This window comes from Gopherus evgoodei, chromosome 2 (assembly GCF_007399415.2).
Source record: "Gopherus evgoodei ecotype Sinaloan lineage chromosome 2, rGopEvg1_v1.p, whole genome shotgun sequence".
Taxonomy (NCBI): Eukaryota; Metazoa; Chordata; order Testudines; family Testudinidae; genus Gopherus; species Gopherus evgoodei.
This window is the reverse complement of record NC_044323.1, coordinates 225,384,824-225,412,159: the sequence shown is the minus strand read 5'-3', so window position 1 is coordinate 225,412,159 and position 27,336 is coordinate 225,384,824. Positions and strand designations below refer to the sequence as shown.

At 39.5% G+C, this 27,336-nt stretch overlaps 1 protein-coding gene across 2 annotated transcripts in view; it reads left to right on the top strand.

The window, feature by feature from the left end:
- ALKAL1 (ALK and LTK ligand 1) overlaps positions 1-27,336 on the top strand; it is a 53,913-nt gene that overhangs the window by 18,206 nt on the left and 8,371 nt on the right. For both annotated transcript variants that reach the window (XM_030549563.1, XM_030549562.1), the window contains one exon: positions 22,768-22,821. In XM_030549563.1, coding sequence (XP_030405423.1) covers positions 22,768-22,821 — 54 coding nt within the window. The remainder of the gene's footprint in view (positions 1-22,767; positions 22,822-27,336) is intronic.

Here is a 27,336-nt window from a genome sequence, read left to right as displayed (position 1 = left end):
GAAGAGAATGGAAGAACTTCCATTGACTTCAGTGGGCTTTGTGTCTAGTCCACTTACGAAATCTGTCTGATACATGACACAGAACTGCCTGGAAGTGAGTTTTACTTTCTAAAGTGACCATTACAGTAGCTAATAAGCTAATAAATATTTCTTTCAGAATACATACTTTTATTAGTCATCATTATTACGTTAGGGCTGGTGATGATTTTGGAAATTTGTCTGCACACAACTTATGAATTCAAGCTGATATTATGAAATTGATGCCTCATGGAATGTCTCAGTGCATAGTGAGTCAGCCATAAATTGACTGGAGTTTGTCAGACAAGGTACAGTGTTTAGTTCTAATACCTTAATGATCAGCTTAGGATAGTGGGATGGCTGAAGCCTTGGGAAAACAGTTTGACCCAGTCTGTCCACAGGGAAGGGGTCTGGAGAGCGCAAGATCCCCAGATGCAGAACAAATAAATCAAAGTGTTGATGCTTGCTAGCCTTTAAAAACCACAGAGACTGGGTGAGTCAGAGGAGACTCAGAGAAACACACAGGAAGCTTTGGGCAGGAAAGAAGAAGAGATAGGAAGAGGCAACAGCTGTCAGAGATGCTATACTTGGTTCTTCTTCAGCATGGGGGAGCGATCTAGGTGACCTCTTGAGGTCTTCTCTAACCACACATTTCTATTCTATGCTTTTGTAGTGGGGGTGGGAGGGGTCCTGTTTAATTGTGTGAGCAGCTGAGAAAGAAGGAAGCTAGCTGATCTAGAGAGAGAGTATCATGGACACCCCAGAGGACTCTGTACTAATTCCCAAAAATGCTCCAGAATGATGAGGAAACTGAGGCAGGGAAATGAGTATTAGTATTTGTCATTTTTCTAGATCTGTGTTTCTCTTGTGCTAGCTAAGTAAAGAGTATTTGCCTTTAGAATCCCATGCAAATCTACTTGTGTGTCTATCTGTGGTTCAATGAAGAGCTAAACTGTAAACCCAAAGCGCCCAGATTGTTGGAGTCCCAGGAAAAGGTGTGCTTAGGTATGGGGAAATCTTGAGGGGTCAGTACTGGTCCTGGTGGCCATGGGTAGCAGAATTGCTCGTTTCTGTAAAGGGATAACAGAAAGAACACCTGGTTGAAAATGTCACAGAGAGGCCACAGAAACGTCTGGAGTCACCTCAGCTAAAGGGAAGCTTAAAGCGCATGGGTCCAGTGGATTAGGACTCAGAATTGCAGCCTGATGCCAGAGAGATCTTGATTATGTTTGTGTATGACACAGAGGTTATTACTGGTTGTTGCTTCAATGACCTTTTTATAGGCTATTTATTCATGTCTAGGACATGTTTAATATCAATTGGTTGAAACATGGTTGTTCTAGTGAAAACGTTGGTTTGCTATCGTGTGATTGTTCATTTGTACAGTATGCACAAAACTGATAAGAACTGAATCAGAGACATTAAGAATACACCATTTGCCAGGCTACTGACATCTTTTATATCATTTTATTCATACTATATTTTATTATGCCTAATGGATAAAATTCAGTGCTGTGTAAGTGGGTTTAACTCTACTGATTTCCATAAACCTATGCTTACTCTTACAAAAGGTGAATTGTCTCATCTAAGGAAGAAAAGTGTGTATAATGCAAACATTAGAGCTGATTGAAAATGAGACCCTATTAGGAAAAAAATGAAAATCTGAATTTTTTTATTTTGAAGTGTTAGAAATCAATCTTTTTTTATTTTTGAAATATGTGATTTTTTGTCTTAATTTTTTGTTTTTGAAACTGTTAATAAAATGGTTACGTTCAATAATTTTTTCAATGTTTTAAAAATAATGGGGGAAATGGCACAATTTATCTCACAAATGAAACATTTAAACAATGTCAACAATTGTTTGTGAAACATTTCATTTGAGAAAAAAGCTAGTTTTTGTTCCAAAATTGAAATCAGCTGTAACAATTGTAGTCTTAGTTCTTTTCTTGGTGTGTTCAGCTATAGTAGTTAAATTTCATTTTAGCAAATATTCCATTATGACACAGTTTGGAACCTAAGTGTCTGGGGATGGTGATTGAAAAAAAAATGTTAAACTGCACCACCACTTACTGCAGCTATCGTCAGCTTTAAGATTTATTACAAGATTAGGGATACTATGACACAATGATAAATTTGCCTTATAAAGCACAGTGTTCCTTCAAAATAAAAATAACTAATACAAGGCTCCTGAAATGTGGCTCACAATCCTATTAAATCCTTAAGTGCACCGTTTCTCACCCCTTCACTATTTATGGACCAGGGTTGGGTATTTCAGTGGAAAATACCTTTAAAGAAATAGTGTTAGTAAGCTGTGCATACTTAACGGTGCATGTGGCAGCAGCAATGGATAAATGTGGCAGCACTAGATAAGTACAGTAGATTGGCAAACCTATTAAATCCTGGGATTAAAATAGCCAAAGAGTTAGCTGTGATGTTGTTAGAATAGCTTTGATAAAGTAGTTACTCCTTCTTTGTCTGTTAATGACATATCATAACTAATGTACGGGAAGTGTATCATAGTGGATAGAGCAGCAAAGAATCCTGTGGCACCTTATAGACTAACAGACGTTTTGGAGCATGAGCTTTCGTGGGTGAATACCCACTTCCTCAGATAGTGGATAGAGTATTGGGTCGCTTCTCAGAAGACCTGGGCTCTATTAGTGACACTGCCACTGGTCTGCTGGGTGACCTTGGGCAAGTTATGTTGCTGCTCTGTGCCTTCGTTTCCCCATCTATAGAATAGAGCTAATGATATTGATCTTCCTTGTAAAGTGCTATGAGATCCACTGCTGAAAAGTATTATTTACAACAATAGACATCTAGTTTGTCAAACAAGTTTTAATAATTTCCTAGGGATTTTTGTCTTGTATTGTATATAGTATGGTTTGTTTATATCCATTTACATCTTCTTAAAATTATTTGATATGGCTTCAACTACATCACCAGATTGTAATAACCATGAAACCACAGAATATTCTTTCTTGCATATAATGCTAGTGAAAGGTTTCAGAAAAATGGCCTCTGGTCCTTTTTCCACCACACCCCTTCTAGTATAACCAATGTACTTTATAATTCTTACCTGCTTTGACAAGATGTAGTAAGCCCTTTGTGGCAATAACAGCATGATACTTTTTCAATGCAGCGAAACTCCTGACCACCCTACTGCTAATCATTCACTGAACTTTGTATGACTGGAAAACTGATGTGAGTATGAGCTTATGTTGGTTTCCAACTGGTTTCCTGTCATCAGTGACTATTCCACAACCCCCATAGAAGGATTACTTGGTGGCTTAGAAATGTAATTAACTACTTGAGCGTCCAGCTGCTTGTGCCACAATCAAGCAAATTAAGTCATTACAAATCTAATATATCTTACTGTACTCATTCTAGTAAATTGCAGAGAACCTACATCAGGCATTGTACAATCTTGTCCTCATCTTAAGTGGCCCCTCAGTATTCCCTGGACAAATTGCAATAGATTTCATTGTAGCAACAACTCTATTCACTATTCTTACTAAATTCAATGCCCTTGTGCTCATGCGATCTAAAGTGTTTAGCTTTCAGATAGCTGTGGCTATTTCTGCACTGAATAATGTAATTTAGGAGACCAGAAAAAGTCACAGTTCAATGTTTGGTAGAAAAAAAAAATGCTGTGAAAACTCCTTCCTACGGATTCAGAAGCAAAGTATAACTCCTTCATTTGGTAATGCTTCAAAGTGCCATTTCCAAATGAACATCATAATTAGCCTTGTCAAGCTTTTTATAGTAAGCAATAGATCTTAGTATTCAGGGCCAAATATTGGAAAACCCACAGCAGAATTGGGATACTCTGCAAATTAAATCTTGCAGTTACTTTCACATCATGTCACAGAAAGGTGAGGTTTATAGATAGCCGTACTAACATGAGGATGTCCTGAGATCTGCAGGGAAAGCTCACGGATCACAGGAGAATCTGCAGAAGGTTGGCACATCTACACTGAGACCCAGGGACTCTGCTCCTCACTAACTTCATGCTAAACTTGTTTCCACTGGCTCCTCACTTCTGCCTAAAACAGCTCTTCATTCCTTTAGGGGCAGAGAGTGGTGTCACGAACAGTACTGAGCATAAAATAATATTACCAAGGTCAGATTTATCTTGCCTAGAAAAATCCTCTTGGGTTTTGTGGATAATGATATCATTGCTGGCCCAGTTCCCTTTCTCCCCAGCTGTGTACGTATGTATGTGTGCGCACACACACATACTTAAATTACAGAATTACAGTGATAGGCATGGCATAAAAGAAACCAAACATGGAAAAAACAGGGACGTAGTATATGGAGATTATTTGTAGGGGACTAGATGGGCTCTATTTAAGGTCAACACTCTTTGTCTCCCAAACTTTGGCCCATTTGAATGTGAGATTTTCACATTTTTCCCTTTGGTTTATCTTTCCATGATTCATATATGGTCCTCATTACCATAGTGTATGAACACCTCATAATCTTTAATGTATTTATCCTCACAGCGCCCCCCCCCAAGTTAGGGAAGATTATCCCCATTTTGCACATAGGGATACAAGACAAAGATAAAAAGTGACTTGCCAGGATGACAGAGAAGGTGTGGAATAGAGAAGGGAATAGAACTATGGTTTTATTATGTCCCAGACTAGACTTTAACTACTGAAAAATCATGACCACCACTGTTTGTAAAACAAATGTTTTCAATAATTGCTATTTAAAAAAGTGTAATATCTTTCAATGGAAAACCTACAAGGCCAGGGGAAAGCATTTGAAAGCCATTTTGCTCTCAGGGAAGAGGTCTACAGCCTCACGGTACAACTCCTAAATGCCAGAGTCCATGGGGAAACAGGGCTTCAACCTTGCAGATTATGGAAGTTTGCACATTTTTGGCCTTCGTAGCAAAACCCGCTGAGAAGCCATGCAGTAATTTGTTCTGTTTTCCTAGATCCCCAAAGCTTGGAGGAGGAGTTTAATGCTGATGGGAGTAGCATTAACTCTCATATGGATTTGTCTGCAAATCCAATCTTTTATTTATCATGTTTGGAAGAGAACATGCTATACAGAGCTGCTGCTCCTAAACCTAATCCTCACTCCAGCATGCCACCTTTCTCCCCACAATGCAATTTTGGCACTTCAATTATGTGGTGTTTGGTAGAGGGATGAATTTCTAGTCAAAAGCCATAGTTCTCTATTTCTTTACCTTTAGAATATATCAAACTGAAGCTTAAAAACACATTATAAATAAAATCATTTAATAATAATATTTAATAATAATCATTGTATTCAAAGCATCTGATGTTGGAAGTTACAGCGTTTGCCTAAACCCTTGCACCTTGAGGTGAGATTAATTGTCCTGATCTTTAACTCGGGCCAAGAACTGCATAGTGCAGCTGGTATTATGCTAGCTGCTGGCTGGAATGTTGCTTGTGTACTCTGACTGCCAAAGGCTCTAAAGGGGTGATTGAGCAGCCAGGATCAAAAAAGTTTAAGGAATCCCTGGCCCTGCTGCCTTTTCTCAGCATGCCCCTACTCCAGTAGCATAGGTTATGGGTGGCATTTGATCTACTGGGGTGATCCATCTATGGCTGACTCTGCAGACTTTAGGGCTGTTGCCCAGTGATCCAGGAAAAAAAGCGACTGAACCAGAAGCAGGATCTGGACCATTTTTATTGGTCAAGTACAATCAAGTAGATAATAGTCATGGCTGTTACTAATTCTTTTGGACTTAACACACTGGATATGCAAATACTTTGAGTCTAATTATTATTTTATACCACTCTGGCAATGTAAAGTGTCCTTAATATGGGTGCAAATGTAATTTGTGTTCACTTTGAAGTACTTTTAGGCTAACAGAGCAGTCTAAAGGTGCAAATGAGAATCTGGCCCTAAGCTTTAAGTGTAAGAATTCCTTATAGACTGGTATGTCCTTTATTTAGATATTCAGTCTGGATTACTAATTACTCTATCTGCCCCATTACTGTTCTAATTCAAAGAAGAAATAGAAACATTTCTAAAATAAGCATAGGAAATGTCAAGTACACTAAAACATTACCATCTACACTGCAAGTAAACTGAAGCCTAATATGTCTCATTACTTTAAATAACTTGTCCTTTTAAAGCTTTATAAGCAGTTAATGTTTATAGTCAATCAGGGTTTGTTCAAAATGTAATAAATAATTTTTGTTCCACAGTCAGGTGTGCCTGCTACTTTTTCTCATAAACAGCTAGGGTAGTATCCTATCCTTTTTTGTTTTTTTATTTAATGAAATCTCTCACTAATGCTCTCAGATTGTGCTCAGATTAATATAGCATCTAATAGATTAACATAACATAATTCTTTCACTCAATTTAATTTGTGTGTTGTATATATAATTGTCTTAATGCCTTTTTTAAATGTAAAAACCAGGCATATGCTTATAAGAGGGCTTTTTAAGCACATATCTGCATTTGCAACTCTGACACAGGAGAAAGAGGAATAGTTTATGAGGGAGTTTTAGATTGGCATCCAAATTATGCTTAAATTCAAATTCATTGTTTGGTATAAGTACAATCATGATAAAAACTATGGTCACTAAAATATTTTTTCTTCATTTTCTTTAATAAAAAACCTGCAAAACTGCATACATCTAAATTTACTTCCATTGGAATATTTTTAAACAGCTTGCTGGGAAGGCCAATCTAGCATAAAGTGGGGAAAAAGTGTGTGTGTGTGTGTGTGTGTGTGTGTGTGTGTGTGTGTGTGTGTGTGTGTGTGTGTGTGTGTGTGTAGTAAGTTTGGTTTATTTAACTCTCCTGCAAAACTGATGGATTGAAGCAGAAGCTTATAATGGAAAAGAAAGAGAAATCATGTTTCTTAATGGTTTTTTGTTAAGCGAAACCTTGAAATTGCTACAGGCTAGAGTTAACTCACACAAATATGCTTTATGAGAGAGAGACCACAGAAGAATCATTAATAAGCATTGCTATAGGTGTTTTTTGTGCTCAAAGACAATTAGCCTTGTAAATGTATCCTGATAATTTCATTGTGGTTGAGGCTGAAGAAGCAGCTGACATTTCAGACTCTCTAAGTCAAGTATTAATGAATGATTAAAAAGCAGCTGATTAGAACACATTGGCTTAGAAGAGACCATTGTATTTTGAATATTATTCTTCAATGATTTTTATTTATCTGCTAAGTTAACTCATTCACTGGCAAAGGAATCAAAATTCCTTGGCAAGTGAGAGTTCATGGCCCATGTAGTTATGGGCTTCATTTGCTGGGCTACTACATGGAGCAGCAGTGCATGTCCCAGAGAACAGAATTGGTTGGTATATATAGAAATAAATATAAAAATTCAATCAGCCTGAGGTGGGCAATGATCCCTCCTCTGTAATGATGCACATGGGGATCACAAAGGAGGATAGGAGTCCAAGTATGGGGCCAAGTAGAGAGTCACAAGTGGCGAGGTAAAGATGGTGGCCAAGTAAGAGACCCAAGATCAGATTCTCCTGTCTTCAGAAGGTCATTAAAGGCTAGTTGAAACTCACTGTCCCCTCATTGCTCCACCGTTCTGTTTGTCTGACTAGTGTTCTTGGTGTCATTCCCCCCTCAGATATTTGATTGGGGCCTGGTTTCTTTCAGTTGTGTCTGAACTGAGTAGCTCTTGAATTATTAAGAAAACAAAAAAGACTGATTATCTTTCTCAAGTGACTGGTGCTTAGCACAGTTCACATGCTTTCAGAAGCTTAATAAGTGAGTTTCTCTGCAAATTTCCAAATTTCATTCCATACTCTACACTAGCATTTCACAGCAGGGATACTCAAGTCTACATGTCATTTGTCAAACTAAAATTAAAAAAAAAAGCAGCAATGGAGCAGATTGTGGGCCCATTTTGTTTCCTTTAAACCACTCTCTTTGTAGATCTTTCTGTTAGGAGTGCCTCCCAAGCTGATGTATGGAGAACAGTTAACCACAAGACCTGCCCCAAGGCATGGTCAGTGAGTAATCATTTGGATCCATTTGAATGTTCTGAGATATGCCAGTGCTATTGAATTGTGGATTTTCTTCAAATGTGTGGGATTAGGATCATGACTGGCGAGTATAAAATCTACCTTCAGGCTCCTCTCAATGCAACCTCTTGGGAGGTTGTTTATTTGGGGTTACAAGTGTTATGACATAGTCTTTCAACATGGTGGTTGGTATCTTGAGCAGCCTCTGAAAAATTCAGCTCTTTCTTAGAATGGGTGCTAAAAAGTAGAAGCATAGATTCCTTTGGTTGTGCTCTTATTGGATACCTTCTTATTTGCTGGGCATGGGGATATGCAGATATAATTTTTAGATTCTCAGTTGTACCTCGTATCTTGCTGGACAGAGCTGCGGTGTTGAACCAAAACAGCCAGTTGCAGCTCCCTGATCATATCTGGCCTTATCTTAGTTTAAAACAGTCTCAAGGCTACTCTAAAGTCTCAAGAGACCCGTACACAAGCTGAGAATAACTAGAGTACAGTAGGATGCTAGTCATGCCCCTTTCTATGCCAAGGACTGAAGGGGCCAGAGGGAGGGAATATAACATAGAAAATGACTATACAAACCTGGAAACTCACTCATTCTGGGGGAATCTCCAGCTGGGAAAATGTACTGGTATTATGTCCTTTGTGCCACCAGAGTAGAGGAAAAAAAGGCCAGACTGAAGAAGAGAATCTGGCTCAACTAAATTAAAATAAATATCAGCTGTTAGAGCTCTGACTTAATTGTTTTGCTAAGTAGATCATTTGAATTACACACAGATTAGGGACCTGTTCTTGTTTCCACTGAAGTCAAAGGGAGCAGGATCAATCCCTAAATCTGCTACTACAGTACTGTCTTTCAGCAGCCACAACTGTATCACATGTGAATATTACATCTTTAGGAAATATACCTATCAGACACCCCACACAACTGCAACTGATGCTTTGCAGTTATCTAAAACAGTGTATTTTTTTTGTCCGTCATTGTTTGGTTGTGATTTTATACAAAGCCTTTTTATAGTTTGATGATATGAGATTTCTAATAATGACATGAGTGATTCTAAGTATCATAATATGAACCTCAATTTCAATTTCCAGTTTTATGATCATAGATAATCAATAATATTTAGAAGGTATCCATTGTGATATTAGCAACATTTTCCTTTTCTCAACACATTCTTATCTTAAATGTGATGGAATAAAATTCTCATCTTAACTCTGATGGAATAAAAATGACACTTGGGTCCTAAATGAAAGAGTTTAGTGTTTTATAGATAACTTGAGTAATTCTCTTGATTTGTTTTTCTTTGATTACATTTCAGTAAAAATGTTTGATCTTTTCCCCCTTAATATATTCATCAGAAATGGTATTTTCGCTTGAAAACGAAAGATTTAAAGCAAATTTCCTTTTATAAAATTAGCCACTGTTGTTACGTGTTTCTTTTGGCATTTTAACATCTTAATTAAATAAAAACATTTAATCATGGAGTTTCTGCTGCAATAAGTTAACAATCAGGAGAAAGAGAGTAGTAACTGGAAACTTGAAAAGATCATTTAGGCATAACTAGAATTACATTTACTCTAGATTTGTTTGATAAGGAGGGAGAGAGAGTGGGTGAAGCTTTCACATGTGTAATTGAAAATATTTTTCTGCTGCATAGCTAGACAAGGCAGTACTGACTCAGAGTGAAATGCAAGCTGACAGATGACAAGAGGAAAATATTTGAGAAGATCTATAGTCAATTTATAGATTAACATATATTGGTATAAATTCTGACTGGAAGGTAAATGTATATAGATATGGTATGTAATTGTTCATAATGTAAATGAGCTGAATATCTAGAATTGACTTAATATAGTGGCACGTTTCTAGAGGTGTTTGGAAAACAGTGGGGGGAAATATCCAAAATAGTAAGAGAAATTCATAGGTGCTGTCTTCAGACAGCTTTTATTTTCCTTTGTACTGTTCATCAGTATAATAGGAGAGCTGGCCCTTAAATGAAATTGGGCTCAGTGCTTCTGTTCTAGTTCAGGTGCACCCTACTTTCGTGTAATGAGGAGGGTGGGGTTGCCCCTGGGAATTATAAATGAGAGTTCAGAAAGCTGAGAGGGGAGGCTAGAATCCTGAGAAAGTTTAGAGGGTGAGTTTAAAACCCAGAGGCTAGAAAGAGAGAGAGTCCAATGTCCTGAGGGTAAAGAGAGCTCAAAGGAATTGCAGAGCAGAGCTGGACTGAGAACTTGAGCATGGGGATGCCCCTGAAGAAAGGAAAGGTGAGAGTTTTCTGGCTGAGCAGAGGAGCCAGGTCAGGCTGGTGAAAGTGGAAGGCAGTCAGAGGTTCACCTACAAACTTTTCCAGTCCATAGAGCCATGACCTGAGAAGGCTGAGGACTCATGGATACCAAGTCTCCCCTTTCTCTTTATGGCAAGAAGTCTCCCCTTTCTCTTTATGGCAAGAAGTCCACCAGTCATATCCTAGTGCCCGTTTACCTCAGAGAGCTGGTCCTTTTAGTCTTTATGCTCACTGGTCACCAGCCACAAGTTGCAACAAACTAAACATTCCTTTATTACCGCCTAACATTTGAATTCCTAACCTTATTCCTTTTTACCTGAAGTGGGCCTCCATAATGCTGCCAGGAAGGGAAAAAACCCTCCAGATGCTTGCCATTTTGGGCCAACAAATGTAAATTCCTTCCTGATCCCCAAAAAAGAAGTGATTGGTCAGATCTGCAGCATCCTGGAAGCACAGCTCCAGGATACTTCAACTATAGGGAAGGAGATCAGGCCAGCAACAGTGTTAAGATGGCCACCAGACACATAGCAGGGGTTTAAATGGAGGGAGGGAGGTGCATGAGAGCCAATAAGCTTCCCTCAACACCCCCTGACTAACCAAAGGCAAAGAATCCCTTCCTCTCAGGCACATCCCCAGGTGCAATTTAAGGCACAAATTTCTCTCCTGTCCCCTTCCCAGGAGTTGGCCATTCCACCTCTGGTCCAACCAAAATTTCTTCTTGCTGAGAAGGAGGGAGGGACATTTTGCTTGTCTCAGCATTTTTGAAGAATTCATCTAGAGATTACTGAAGTGCTACTCTAGATATTATTCAATTTTGCCTTTCACCTTACGTAGTTATTTGCACTGGTGCAAAGTGAGTGTAGAATTCTACCATTCTGATTTGAAATGAGTAACTGTGGAACACAAAATAAAATGCAGTCAAAAAAGTATGCACAGGCATACTTAAGTAACTTCTCAGATCAGATTCACTTTAGTGCTGTGTACATGTGTTGGTCTCACAGAGTGACATAATGGGTCAAATTCATCTCTGGTGCAACTCCATTGATTTCAGCAGATTTACCTCAGGGATGAATCTGGCGTATTAGTTTGCGACTAAGTGTACCCACTCAATATAATACATTGTCCTACAATTAAACCTCTATGCTTGTAATGTTAACCTGTTTAGAATTCCTGATTTTTTTTTCAGCTGAACAGAGTGAAATGCGATATTTGTACGCTATGCTTATTTAAAAAGCACCTTAATTTGGGGAAAATACTTTCACATTTATTTTGATATTACATTCCTTTGTTTAGTGTTGGCTTTTTTTTTTTAAATTTAGCATATGACTATTGCTAATAACCAATAACATTTTTGTTTAAAGAAAAGTTTATCATACAAACATCCTATGTTATTTTTCTTGGCTGATTCCTCAGGGAAGTTATATGTGCTGAAATCTGGACAGCACTCGCTGTTATCATGTCACAAAGACAGGATTACAACTTTTGCTTCATGGACACCAAGTCAGAAAACTGGGTTATAAATTATCCACACAGGTAGCAGTAATAGCAAATGGAAAAGAGAAATGCAAGTAAAGTCAGTTTGCATTTTCCTTGTCTGTTCTCTTCTAGCTTTCCTGACTGTGAAAGCCACTGTTGAGTGACTAATTTCTCTACAAATTTCAACAGACCTTGTGTGTCCCCTGCTTGCATGAGAGAGGGGAGCTAAACATCGGAAATCTGGGCTTGGGAAGGCAACAGAAATAGCGAGAGCATTGGTAGGCAGCAGACCTGAAGTATGCTCTTAAAGGGAACTGATTCGAGAATAGCAATGCAGAGGTAAGGGGCCTCCTAATGGAAGCAAGTTAAAGGGACTGAAGTCCCTACCTCTTGGACAGGAGGGGAAATCCAACTTTCTCACACACCCCTCCAACAGAAGAACAAAGAGGAAACTCCACAAATCAGAACTCTAGGACTTGGAACTCCACTATGTGGGAACAACTGGCATAGTAGAATATGGGGCACCATGTTAAGTGTAATTTCTCGCACAAATAGTTGCATATACATGCTGTAAAAGCAGCACTCATGCGCTCCTCTCTCCTGTAGGAAACTGAAGAAAGTCTTCTTCAACAAACTTATTTAATGTTAGAGAGGGAAGAATTCTATGTGCCTGGGGCTAATGGCTTGCTATGTTAATAACGATCAATCATCTGGAGTTGTAAAACATATCCACAAAGAACATCCTAAAAAACAGATGATTTAGCCAAGTGCTGCTTATGAAACAAACACGGGCTATGGCACATTGGGAGAAAGTGTTATTTGGGGCATTTCAAGTTTAATCTCATGTGATTATTATGCAGCTCTAGTCAATTTTTTTTTATTGCATCTTAACACATTAGCAACAAATAACACTGATTAATTCAGAAAATATCCCTAGTTAGGTAACTGAAAAAAACGATAAGTAACTCTTTTAAACAATGGGTATAGTGTCCCCTTCTGCATAAAGATCGTGGGAGGAGGAAATTAATTCCATAAACTCAGAACTAGTTCCCCATGTGAAGATTCTAAGGCACCAAACCCTGTCGGGGAAGAATTTGGGGCTGTACAGTGGGAATCAGGATATGGCCTCATGTCCAAGAGGAAACTGGAGATATCCCCGCAGAGAGAGTGGCCCTCTGTTCTTTATCCCATCTCAATCCTCTCTAAACAGCATCACTTGTCCACAAGTGGCTTTGCTCCTTGTGGGGCTCCTGCTAATTAAGAGTGAATGCTGCTCTGAATGGCAATAACATTCAGTGGGAAATTGCTGGAAGTAGTGTGAATTTCTCAGCAGATCAGGATATGCCTCATATGAACCCTCCTCTCCTTCCCTCCACATCCATAACCTTGCAGAACCCTCATTTTACCACCTAGTATTCAGGTGGAAAGGGGAAAAAAAGAAAAACTGTGACAATACCTCCACTACTTTCCTCTGCCATTTTTGGGGCCTTTGCAGAACCTAGCATTGGTGCAAATGGCTGGAACCCTGTGCTGCAGGGGTGTGTGTGATGGAAGTTCAGGTGATGGAAGTTAAGGATGAAGATTGAAGAAACTGGTGCTCCCTCTGCACCCTCTTGCACTGCCTCTAAAAATATACAAGGATGGTATTTATATATAAATAGGGTGACCAGACGTCCTGATTTTATAGGGACAGTCCTGGTTTTGGGGTCTTTTTTTATATAAGCTCTTATTACCCCTCACCCTCTGTCCCAATTATTCACATTTGCTGTCTGGTTGCCCTATATATATATAGTGCTCATGTCAGCGGTGATTGATATTACTAGCATGAATCAGCCATAGTGCAGGAAAGCATTGTCAAGCTTTGCATACACTATTACACTCCAATCTTGACTCACATCATGCCCCTACTTTTCTAGTCTTTGGCTTTTTAATGACTCGTTACTGAATAAAGACATTCTGGTACTATATATGCGCGTGTGTGTGTGCACATGTGTGTGTTCATGTAATAGCTCTCCTAACTAGAGCTGGGAGAATAGTGTCCTTCCTTCAATATTATTAGAATTTTCTTGGCCATGTTCATATGCCCTTTGATGCTCGCTTCCTATGAACATCAGAAAATTTTACTCAGAAAAAAATCACAAAAAGTGAATTCACTAGCTTGAGTATATGCAGAAGCAAAATGTGGATAAACAAATAGGCAGGACATAAATGCATTCATCTAATAAGGGAACAACAACAATGCCATGTGGCTTGGCTGACAAATCACAACCAATTATCACAGTTTACATTTTGAATATTCTCTATACCTGGAGTAAATATACTGAATACAGATTTATTATACAGCAAATAAACCCACCAGGTTGGTGCTGTGTTCAAAGACATTGCGTAAGTAGAAGAGGAAAATAAATTAGTCAAATGCTTCATTGTGAATTAGTCACTACACTTGACTCACAGCTTTCATCCTCCCAAACAGACTTTTATTTGGAGAGCTATAGGAGAGGCCTTTACTTGGTGAATTAAATTAACAGCTCAGTTAGCTCAAAGAGCAGAGAGGAATGATATGCATGAGCATGACTGGTATATTCCATTCAGTAGAGGGCAGTGGTATATAAGTTCATGATATTCTATTGAGCAGACAGTGCTTTTTGTTTTGTTTTGTTTTATTATTGATTTATTCTGAGTCATATACTAAGACGAAAGCAGCCAATCCATTCTCACTTGTGGTGTCACCAGTAATAGACCACCCTTAGAAAATGATAAGACATTAGTTAACTTCCTTAAATCTTCATTACGCTACAATCCAGTGCATTATCATTTTGAATTTCAAACAGATTTGTAGTACTCATGGGAAGGAGATCTTCTCTGGGTGTAACATTATCCCTGCTGAGTGTCGAATCATTTCCCATTTATCCTCCATAAAACATAATACACACACCAAACCTTCAAAATAACCCTTCAGTCAATGAGAGTTGTGCACGTTTCTTAACACAAGATATATACAGTGCCTCCTCTTAAACAAAAATAGATATTTCACTTAGGCTGATGGAAACAATGATGTATATACTAGGGGTGTGTGTGTGTACGTTGTGGGGGAGAGGCAGGAAATCTACTAAGTTAACTATGCATTTATTAGTTGCACGAAGGTTTTAGATTGTGAGTATCTGGAGAAAGAAAGAGAGAAGCTCAAAAATAGAACAAAGACTGAAATAGATCTGGGAGGCAACATGGATGGATTGATTTACAAGTATTGAACTAGACAGTTGAGATGAATATTTCCTCATTTAGCAGCCATCATATTTCAGGGAGTTCTATGCCTTCATGTACACTTGCTCCAGGAAGAGGATTTCAGGCCATTTACAAATGTGGGACCCTGGGCAACATGATTCCCCAGAGTGAACTAGAGCCTGAAACTGTCATTAAGGAAAGTGAACACTGTGATGATTGTCAGAGGTGAGAGTAAGCCGGTCTGGTCCGGTCTACTGGCAAGAGCCAGTACACCATGCTGGACCGCATGGGCTTCCACGGCGGGGATTGAAAGGACTCTGGGCTGCGGGCATCCCAGAGCCCTTTGAATCCCAGCCACGGCTCCGGTGGCCAGGCAGGGGCCAAGGGCTCAAAGCTCCCTGCGGCTGCGGGCAGCCCAGAGCCCTTTAAATCCTGGCCGGAGGCCGGGCTGGGGCCAGGATTTAAAGGGCTTGGGGCTCCCCTCAGTGGCAGGAGCTCTAGGCCCTTTAAATCCCTGCCCCAGCCCCGCAAAGCTCGGGGTTCCCGCCAGTAGCCGAAGCCCCGGGGCCTTTAATTTGCCCCTGAGCCCCGGGGGGCTCCCAGCAACCTCTTCAGCTGGGAACCCCTGGTTGATTTAAAGGCCCTCGGTCTCCCAGCCACAGCTGGTGCCTCAGGGCCTTTAAATCTTGAGATGCCACGCCTCTACTGGATGAGGCCACACCCCCCTCAGGACTCTGGCAGTACCGGTAAGTCCTGTAAATTACTTTCACCCCTGGGTATTGTACAATGAGTGCACAATGCACCTAGTATGTAAATATAATTTCTCAGTAACAAACTCAAAATACAATCCTAGCAACAGTCTGCAGGGAATGCAAGAATGTGCAAAGAGGTGTATCCTAGAGTTGCAAGATACCAATACTGCCTGAATAAACTATGCATTAATCTGTGAGGCAAACTAAGGCCCTCCATAGCCATTGTGTCAGGAACTAAAAGGTGAGGTTCCCACAATTTATGATATCCTGCCAGAACTTTCCAGGCTAAATATGATGTCGGAACTGGGTTTTGGCACATAGGGCTGAATAGAGTCCAGCTAGGACTGGACTATGCATTTCCCTTTGGTCACCATCTGAGAGAGTCTGCAGCATTTCCAAAATAATGAATGAGGAAATATTCCTCTAAATTGTCACAGTTAATGATTTGACTAATTAACTTGCACTGGCAATATTTTGTAATTGCTTTTAGCATTGTAACTCTTTCTATTTACATAAATTTGTTTAAATTTGGTGTAGCAAGATCTAGACAATCTTACAATAACTTTGTTTCATTTTGACATTGTAATGTTGTCTTAATTGGCTATCTTTGGGCTCTCTAGACATTATGAGATGGTTTTGCTGAAGAAAAGCCCCATACAAATGAATGGTGAATTTCTGTTGTGACAAAGAATGTTACTGAATTTTAACTGTTGCGCATGTTATAGTATGTTTCAAATCAGAATATCTTGGCCATTTTAAATTTTTATTCCTAAACCAACAAACAAGCTCACTCCACATTAAGGATAAGAGCTTTGCAAAATCTTTTTTACACCCCCCTTTTTATAGTTAAACAATAACAACAAATACAACATACTAAACAGTATCATGAATTGAAATAATCCTTTGGAGAAAATGTTGCTACATGCCAAAATGTGATTTGAGATGATTGAGCATCAAGGTTTATAGCGGAAGAGACAGATTCTCATTCTCTAGCTGCAATACTGGTGCCAGGAAAATACACAAAAAAGAGGTTACATAGAGCTTAAAATACCATAGTTGTAACAGACTTTGAAGTCCAAATATGTGGAAATAAATCCAGTGCTTGTAAACATTTGGTTATTTTTTAAGGCAGATATTCTTAAATTTATATTTTTGTAAGATTACCATTCACAGAGGAGTAAGCAGAGACAATGCTAAATATTTCAATGGAGGGATTCAAAGACAGAAATGATGATTCTGGGAATTTGTGTAAAATCCATAAAAAATATGTTCCTATAAGCAAGGTAGGTGTATCCATTGGGCTCATGACAAGTTGTCATTGCCTCAGTCGGTTACACGAAGTCTAGGTGCCTCTAAACTAGATTAATAGAAAAAATACTCCTGAAACACTAGTGCAGGATCTGTTCCAAACTATTCCTTAGTAATAGAATTAATTTGGCTTCAATAGAACCACAAAATAAAAACCACCTTCTCAGGCATTTCTCCTGAGAAATAGGATGAAACAAAACAGCTTTACATGAAAATGTTTGGTTATATAAGCAGAGTGAAATATCCCTTGCTTTCTGTTTGAATAACAATTTATTTAAGACTACTGTGGTAGAGCTGGGAATTGGACTCTAATGTCTGGAATCTTAGTTCAATGCCTTAACCATGGTTGCAAGTATCAGAGGGTAGCCGTGTTAGTCTGGATCTGTAAAAGCAGCAAAGAATCCTGTGGCACCTTATAGACTAACAGACGTTTTGGAGCATGAGCTTTCGTGGGCGAATACCCACTTCCTCAGATGCATGTAATGGAAATATCCAGGGGCAGGTATATATGTGTGTGCTAGCAAGCAAGCTAGAGATAACGAGGTCAGTTCAATCAGGGAGGATGAGGCCCTGTTCTAGCAGTTGAGGTGTGAAAACCAAGAGAGGAGAAACTGGTTCTGTAATTGGCAAGCCATTCACAGTCTTTGTTCAATCCTGAGCTGATGGTATCAAATTTGCAGATGAACTGAAGCTCAGCAGTTTCTCTTTGAAGTCTGGTCCTGAAGTTTTTTTGCTGCAGGATGGCCACCTTAAGGTCTGCTATAGTGTGGCCAGGGAGGTTGAAGTGCTCTCCTACAGGTTTTTGTATATTGCCATTCCTAATGTCTGATTTGTGTCCATTTATCCTTTTCCGTAGAGACTGTCCAGTTTGGCCGATGTACATAGCAGAGGGGCATTGCTGGCATATGATGGCGTATATTACATTGGTGGATGTGCAGGTGAACGAACCAGTGATGGTGTGGCTGATCTGGTTAGGTCCTGTGATGGTGTCGCTGCATGGCCCCACAATATGCCAATATCTTCATGGCCGACCTGGAACAACGCTTCCTCAGCTCTCGTCCACTCACACCCCTTCTCTATCTACGCTACATTGATGACATCTTCATCATCTGGACCCATGGGAAGGAGACTCTGGAAAAATTCCACCATGATTTCAACAGCTTCCACCCCACCATCAACCTCAGCCTGGACCAATCTACACGGGAGGTCCACTTTCTTGACACCACGGTGCAAATAAGTGATGGTCACATTAACACCACCCTTTATCGAAAACCCACCGACCTCTATGCCTACCTTCATGCCTCCAGCTTCCATCCCGGGCACATCACACGATCCCTTGTCTACAGCCAAGCACTGAGGTACAACCGCATCTGCTCTAACCCCTCAGACAGAGACCAACACCTACAAAATCTCCACCAAGCATTCTCAAAACTACAATACCCGCACGAGGAAATAAGGAAACAGATCAACAGAGCCAGACGTGTACCCAGAAGCCTCCTACTGCAAGACAAACCCAAGAGAGAAACCAACAGGACTCCACTGGCCATCACATACAGCCCCCAGCTAAAACCCCTCCAACGCATCATCAAGGATCTACAACCCATCCTGGACAATGATCCCACACTTTCACAGGCCTTGGGTGGCAGGCCAATCCTTGCCCACAGACAACCTGCCAACCTGAAACATATTCTCACCAGTAACTGCACACCACACCATAATAACTCTATCTCAGGCACCAATCCATGCAACAAACCTCGATGCCAACTCTGCCCACATATCTACACCAGCAACACCATCACAGGACCTAACCAGATCGGCCACACCATCACTGGTTCGTTCACCTGCACATCCACCAATGTAATATACGCCATCATATGCCAGCAATGCCCCTCTGCTATGTACATCGGCCAAACTGGACAGTCTCTACGGAAAAGGATAAATGGACACAAATCAGACATTAGGAATGGCAATATACAAAAACCTGTAGGAGAGCACTTCAACCTCCCTGGCCACACTATAGCAGACCTTAAGGTGGCCATCCTGCAGCACAAAAACTTCAGGACCAGACTTCAAAGAGAAACTGCTGAGCTTCAGTTCATCTGCAAATTTGATACCATCAGCTCAGGATTGAACAAAGACTGTGAATGGCTTGCCAATTACAGAACCAGTTTCTCCTCTCTTGGTTTTCACACCTCAACTGCTAGAACAGGGCCTCATCCTCCCTGATTGAACTGACCTCGTTATCTCTAGCTTGCTTGCTAGCACACACATATATACCTGCCCCTGGATATTTCCATTACATGCATCTGAGGAAGTGGGTATTCGCCCACGAAAGCTCATGCTCCAAAACGTCTGTTAGTCTATAAGGTGCCACAGGATTCTTTGCTGCTTAACCATGGTTATTACTGTTATTTATTATCTATATTAAAGTAGCACGGAGAAGCCCAACCAAGGCCCAGGGCACCATTATGCTAAGTACAGTTCAAACAGAGTAGAAAACAGTTCATGACCTCCTGAGCTCATAAGACAAAAAATGAGAAGGGAGACAGAAGCAGTCATGCACAAAATCTGTGGAGTAGAGCTGAAGAAAAGCCTAGCTCTCAATTCCCGTCTGGTACTTTAACCACAAAATCATCATTCCTGCCCCAGGCATCAGAGCAATTGTAGAACAGTTCTAGCACCACTACTTCAGCCTTAGTAATTTTCATGACAATTGCCACCTGTGGAGGGGGAAAAGAGGGGCAGGATTTCCCCATCATGATTAATTATCTAAAGGGGATTAGATATCCAAGATGAGAGATCCCACTGAAACCAAGAAAGAAATCCCTAAGTAAAGAAGATTTCTTATGATTATTAATTGAGATTATACTAGAGATGGAACTCTTGCTTATATAATACAAGTACATGTCATTATAATTCATTTGTAACTTTGTCTATCAATATAAAGGAGAAATGCAAGATTATAAATCTATGCACAAAATATTGCATCATGTATGTTCTATATCTGAACATAAATGGCTTAGTATCCTATACCCATATATATGTGATGTTTAAATAGTACTTTGATTGTATTTGACCTCCCTATTCCACATTCTCTTTATGTTCAGAGTAAAATATATATGCTGCTTACCCATATACAATTTTCATTTACATCTTCCACCCATAGGATACTATTCTGCTGTAGCTGAGCCTAGTGCAGCTCCATAGTAAGCATAATTTAAGCAAAACTTTGCAAATACAGATCATTTCTACTACACAATGCTGTTTCCTCTTCATGAAATGAATATGCATCTAAGGTATTTATCTTGCTACATGAGCATCCTTTAAAAGGTGATGCATATCATGTGAAATGTTACTAAAACTGTTAAAAACAGCTGGTTGCAAGCCTGGCTAAACTAGCCCAGAGATCTTGTCTTGGGAATTTTACACCAACTTTTGGAAGCTTACCTCTTGTCAGGATTCTGCTTCGGCTTCAGTTGTTGGGTCCATAGTATACAGTCTATCAAGCAAGAGCTTAATTTAATTTAATTTAAAGTCCTTTGGGAATATGGTGGGGTTTTGGTTTGTTTGTTTGGTTTTTGGTCCTTTAAATCCTGGTGGAATTTGCTGATCTTTGGTGTTGGGAATTTTGAAAACATGCCTGCTTTTAAAACTGAGAAGACTTGACTAAAAAGATGGGAATTAACTCTCTTAACAATAGTATCATCGTGCTGACTCTCATTGTTAGCCTCATAGTCTGGTCATGCTGCTTTAAAATTGAGAACTGTTGCAGAGTATAAGTTACTGTTGCTCCTTTAGTGCTACCAGTTAGTTTCAGGTAGAGTTGCTGATGTTAGCAGGTGCAGTTGGGAAAATGCTACCAAAAAAACCCGAGACTATTCACATGTTTAATACAAATTAATTTCAGCTGTGCTTGTGCCGTGTGTATGTGTGGGTGTTCACTTTCTGTGAATATTCTAGTGCAGGGGTAGGCAAACTATGGCACGGGTGCCAAAGGTGGCAAGCAAGCTGATTTTCAGTGGCACTCACACTGCCCAGGTCCTGGCCACCAGTCCGGGACGCTCTGCATTTTAATTTAATTTTAAATGAAGCTTCTTAAACATTCTTAAAGCCTTATTTACTTTACACACAATAATAGTATAGTTATATATTATCAACTTATAGAAAGAGACCTAACAACGTTAAAATGTATTACTGGCATGCAAAACCTTAAATTAGAGTGAATAAATGAAGATTCGGCACAACACTTCTGAAAGGCAGCCGATTCCTGTTCTAGTGAAATGAAAGTGAAGGCCTTTTTCACATTTCACTGAGAGTAATTTTAACCCCCCTGAAATTTCATGAAAATAACCTCAGTGCACTTAGGGAGAAATGAATTGGCCAACCAATGAAATCCATGTCAGATCAGGCTGGGATTTTCCAAGGCATCTATGGCAGTTAGATGCCTAAGTCTCATTAAAATTCAGTAGGATTAGGGGATATAAATTCCTTTGAAAATCACAACCTAAAAATAGAGTCCCTCCTCACCTCTGCTCCCCTTCAGCCAAAAAAACCCCCAAACCAAAATCCCTAACCAGAGTCACTAACAATTTATTTTGGCAGATTGCTGCCACCTTCCAATCAATTAAAGGAAACTTGCTTTCTGTCATTAGTTTAATAGGAGTTAATTCAGATCAGATCTGGATTCATTGCTGATAATATAACAAAACTCAGGTAGAGCCATTTCCTGTTGTTTGTCTGTGGGAACTGGGTAGAGAGTAGCATAAGAATACAGAGACTTTAACACTATATAAACAAGAAAGAAACAGCTTATAGTGCCTCGACATGTTTAGTGACAAGTCCATAATGTTAATTCCTAATTTGTCTACTTATTAGCATGCATTTTATGATCCAAGTATTTACTATCTGATACAATGATATTTAAAATGTAAATTGAGTGATGTAGAGGTATAAGGAATGCACGATGGAGAAGGGGCAAGATCTAACCCCTACTGACATCAGGGGGAAAGCTCCATTTACTTTGATGGGAATTTAATCATGTTCTAGGTGCATTATGGAGTGTTTTCCCCCTTCCTCCAAAGCCACAAGTTCTAGGTATCTGAAGAACAAGATACTATATTTGGCTTGTATCTATCTAGTTTTTTATATGGCCCCAGTCACTGTGGTACCTGAGTACTTATGGTGTAGCACAGCATTCCTGTGTTTAGATTGTGGTCTTTCTAAAAAAGTATGGTTTAACTCTACTAAAAGATATGGCTTTAATTAATACAGGAATTAGCTCAATGGTCTGAGCATTGACTTGCTAAACCCAGGGTTGTAAATTCAATCCTTGAGGAGGCCACTTAGGGATCCAGGGCAAAAATCAGTACTTGGTCCTGCTAGTGAAGGCAGGGGGCTGGACTCCATGACCTTCCAGTTCTAGGAGATAGGTATATCTCCAATTTCTATTATTATTATTATACTGGGTGAAATTCTATGACCTGTTTTATGCAGGAGGTCATACTAGAAGATTGTAATGGTCTCTTAATCTATCAACCTATGAATTATTTGGAAAAAATATTGAAGCTAATTTAATAAACTATATGATATCTATGAAACTGAGAATGCTTACTAATATGGGAGGTTATTGTGTGCATGTACAGCATATTTGTGTGCACATTATTCTCAGTTCATTATAATAAAAGTATCATGTGTATAATTTTTTTCTTCAGAAATATTTCCAAGAGATTCCAATTTAAAAGACAAGTTCATAAAACACTTTACAGGTAAGGACAACCCTTTCCTTAATTTGTGTACATGAGTATATTCTAAACAGGCATGAAAAACTAGTTACATAGCTAATATTCTTCATGTCTGGTTCTGAATTTAACACCTGTGAAATTAAATTGAGGCTGGAATTTTCAAAAGAGAAAGTTCAGTCCGCATATTTCACTGGATTTAAATGAACAACTTGCCAGTGCTATTGATGAACTGAATATATCCATATACTGCAAAATATATATATATATTTGCAATCTGATATGAGGAAAATGAGGTATACATGAATGAAAATCATATCTGCTTTCTCTTGATAATATTTTGAAAAGTCACCTTGAGTTCATCTCTAATTTTACCCTATTCTGTCTTTGACCAATTATGTCAGAGCTATCTTACTGTTCTTATTTTCAACTTCATTAGTATTATGGCTGTTTCTGAACTATGTTTATTATTGATAGGTAGGCTCAGAAAGCTTTATTTTTTATTGATTAAATGTTAGTAAACATCAATTTCACTATACACACAAACCGATGACAAAATATTTCCATCAATGATAATTGAATTGCAAATAGGAAAAATAGGGAAAATGCTACCTGAGAACTTATTAGAGTCAAAATGCAGTGATTTAACCTTTTGAATTAGGTTTATTACAAAAGAACTAGCAAATGAGTAGTAAAAACAAGTATGATTTGTTGGTTTGAAGATTTAAGTGTGTAAATTTTGACATGTGATGTTGACAATTTGTGTTTTAACAGATTATAAAGCTTAAATGTTTTGAATTTCAGTCATTACATAATTGTGACCACACCATAATTTTATGTAACTGAGCATTTAATCAATACAAATCTAAAAAAATGCTTAAAATAACTTAAAATAAATATCAATATTATCTGTCAAAATTTAAAAAATTGAATTCTGCCAAGTTTATTTATAGGCAATTCTATGTCACGTATCAGCCTAAAAGTTAAGTGCCTCTTATCTCTGTTCTTCTTATGTTCAATCACACACATGACCATGATTGATATGTAAATATCAAAGTTTATTTTGAAGAGCAAAAATAAGTACTATAGAATGCAATTTCTCAGTGAAAGATACCGTACCCTCTGAATATAAACAAAAAGAACTGCCTGATAACAACATGTTTCTGTCCCCTTCATTCCTGTTTCCCATTTCCCTCTCCCTCCCCCACCCCCACAAATGTTCAGGAATTACGGGGTAGGAGAATATCAGATGAGTGGTGATGGTGAGAGACCTGTAGAGGAGTGCTCGTGAACATTATGGGGCACAGTGGACTTCAGAACAAGAGAAATGGAACAAAAGAGAGGAACAGGAGGTTGGAGGGGAAATAACAGCAACCAAATGAATTTGGAGAGAAACCCCAGGCCTGTGGAGAGGAGAACAAGATGCAGCTTAGGACAGGAATGAGCTGCAAAGAGGCGGCTGGAGAGGATACTGGGAGATGAGGAAGTCCTGGAGGGTAAGGAGGAGCAGGAGATATGACTCCAGGTAGCAGAGAGATGAGATGTAGGTGACTCAACTAGGTGATATAGAGGATTCTTTGCAAGGGTAGAAGGAAGTAGAGGGGCAGCAGGATGGACTGAGAATATGGGAGAAAGGAGGGGGAAGAGTAGGAGAAGAGACAAAGGGAAACATAATGAATTCAAAGTCCTGTAGTTCCCAAGTGCCACTATCATGTTGTAAAGGAATCCAGCTGTTCTACACTTTTTTTGGCTGAATAGAAAAATGTACATTCAACTGATAACCAAATCCTCTTAGACTAATTCTTCCTTAGTTGTTCTTAAATTAAAAACCTATATCTACTTCTTTGTTGAAAGATTTAGTTGAGTCAGATTACAATTTTACCCCTGCTGGACAGGGCCTGCCACCAGCAGCTTTAATTTTCAGTGTCTCTTGTATTGTTCTGGATACTACTGATGTTGAGAAGCTGGCTGTATTTTAAAGAATCCTTATTTACGTTGCAGGAACAAACCATCCCAATGTGTAGAAAGCATAGTAAATATGGCAGGTGACCAGCTTGGCTTAACAGTGAAATCCTTGCTGATCTTAAATGCAAAAAAGAAGCTTACAAGAAGTGGAAGAGTGGACAGATGACCAAGGAGGAGTATAAAAATATTGCTCAGGCATGCAGGAGTGAAGTCAGGAAGGCTAAATCACACTTGGAATTGCAGCTAGCAAGAGATGTTAAGAGTAACAAGAAGGGTTTCTTCAGGTATGTTAGCAACAAGAAGAAAGTCAAGGAAAGTGTGGGCCCCTTACTGAGTGAGGGAGGCAACCTAGTGATAGAGGATGTGGAAAAAGCTAATGTACTCAATGCTTTTTTTGCCTCTGTCTTCACGAACAAGGTCATCTCCCAGACTGCTGCACTGGGAAGCACAGTATGGGGAGGAGGTGACCAGCCCTGTGTGGAGAAAGAAGTGGTTTGGGACTATTTAGAAAAACTGGATGAGCACAAGTCCATGTGGCTGGATGCGCTGCATCCGAAGGTGCTAATGGAGTTGGTGGATGTGATTGCAGAGCCATTGGCCATTATCTTTGAAAACTCATGGTGATTGGGGGAGGTCCCGGATAACTAGAAAAAAGCATATATAGTGCCCATCCTTAAAAAAGGGAAGAAGGAGAAACCTGGGAACTACAGGCCAGTCAGCCTCACCTCAGTCTCTGGAAAAGTCATGGAGCAGGTCCTCAAGGAATCAATTCTGAAGCATTTAGAGGAGAGGAAAGTGATCAGGAACAGTCAGCATGCATTCACCAAGGGCAAGTCATGCCTGACTAACCTAATTGCTTTCTATGAGGAGATAACTGGGATGAAGGGAAAACAGTGGATGTGTTATTCCTTGACTTTAGCAAAGCTTTTGATACGGTCTCCCACAGTATTCTTGCCAGCAAGTTAAAGAAGTATGAACTGGATGAATGGACTATAAGGTGGATAGAAAGCTGGCTAGATCATTGGGCTCAATGGGTAGTGATCAATGGCTGCATGTCTGGTTGGCAGCCGGTTTCAAGCAGAGTGCCCCAAGGGTCGGTCCTGGGGCTGGTTTTGTTCAATATCTTCATCAATGATCTGGAAGATGGCGTGGACTGCACTCTCAGCAAGTTTGCAGATGACACTAAACTGGGAGGAGTGGTAGATACACTGGAGGGTAGGGATAGGATACAGAGGGACCTAGACAAAGTAGAGGACTGGGCCAAAAAAAACCTGATGAGGTTCAACAAGGATAAGTGCAGAGTCCTGCACTTAAGACTGAAGAATCCCATTCACTGTTACAGACTAGGGACTGAATGGCTAGGCAGCATTTCTGCAGAAAAGGACGTAGGAGTTACAGTGCATGAGAAGCTGGATATGAGTCAACAGTGTGCCCTTATTGCCAAGAAGGCTAACGACATTTTGGGCTGTATAAGTAGGGGCATTGCCAGCAGATCGAGGGATATGATCACTCCCTTCTATTCAACAATGGTGAGGCCTCACCTGGAGTATTGTGTCCAGTTTTGGGCCCCACACTATAAGAAGGGTGTGGAAAAATTGGAAAGAGTCCAGCAGAGGGCAACAAAAATGATTAGGGGGCTGGAGCACATGATTTATGAGGAGAGGCTGAGGGAACTGGGATTGTTTTGTCTGCAGAAGAGAAGAATGAGGGAGGATTTGATAGCTGCTTTCAACTATCTGAAAGAGGTTTCCAAAGAGGATGCATCTAGACTGTTCTCAGTGGTAGCAGATGACAGAACAAGTAGTAATGGTCTCAAGTTGCAGTGCGGGAGGTTTAGGTTGGATATTAGGAAAAAACCTTTTCACTAGGAGGATGGTGAAGCACTGGAATGGGTTATCTAGAGAGGTGGTGGAATGTCCTTCCTTAGAGGTTTTTAAGGTCAGGCTTGACAAAACCCTGGCAGGGATGATTTACTTGGGAACTGGTCCTACTTTGAGCAGGTGGTTGGGCTAGATGACCATCTGAGGTCCCTTCCAACCCTGATATTCTATGATTCTATGATAAGTGAGTTGCCTTGGTGTATCATGGGTGGTGTTTGCAAAGATAAGAACAAATAAAAAAAAAAGTAGGGTGGCCTGAATGACTTAAAATGCATATACTCAAAACACAGTTACATACAAATCAAGTTATTTTTTATTTGTAAATAAAATAATAACTCTGAGAAGCAGAAAGCTCCTTCTTTCTCTCCTTCTCTTCCTCTTCTCTTTAACCCTTTAAACTTTCAGTCATTTCAAGCTGCCTTAATCACCTTCAGAGTTAGTTTAATAAAATGACTTTGTTTTATCTTATTCTGTTCCACTGTGCCAAAGTCCACCCTTTTTCACTGGAAATCCATTTCCATCTATTAAAATGTCTTCAGATTCTGAAGTTCTTCTACCAATGGATTAACAGCAAAATTCAGCACAATCTTCCCTAACCATTCAGCCTTTCCTTCTAACTCTTTCATATGCCTCTGTAAATTCACCTCTTTCTACATCATTGCGAGATTTCTTTACAAATTAAAATTGGTTTTGAACA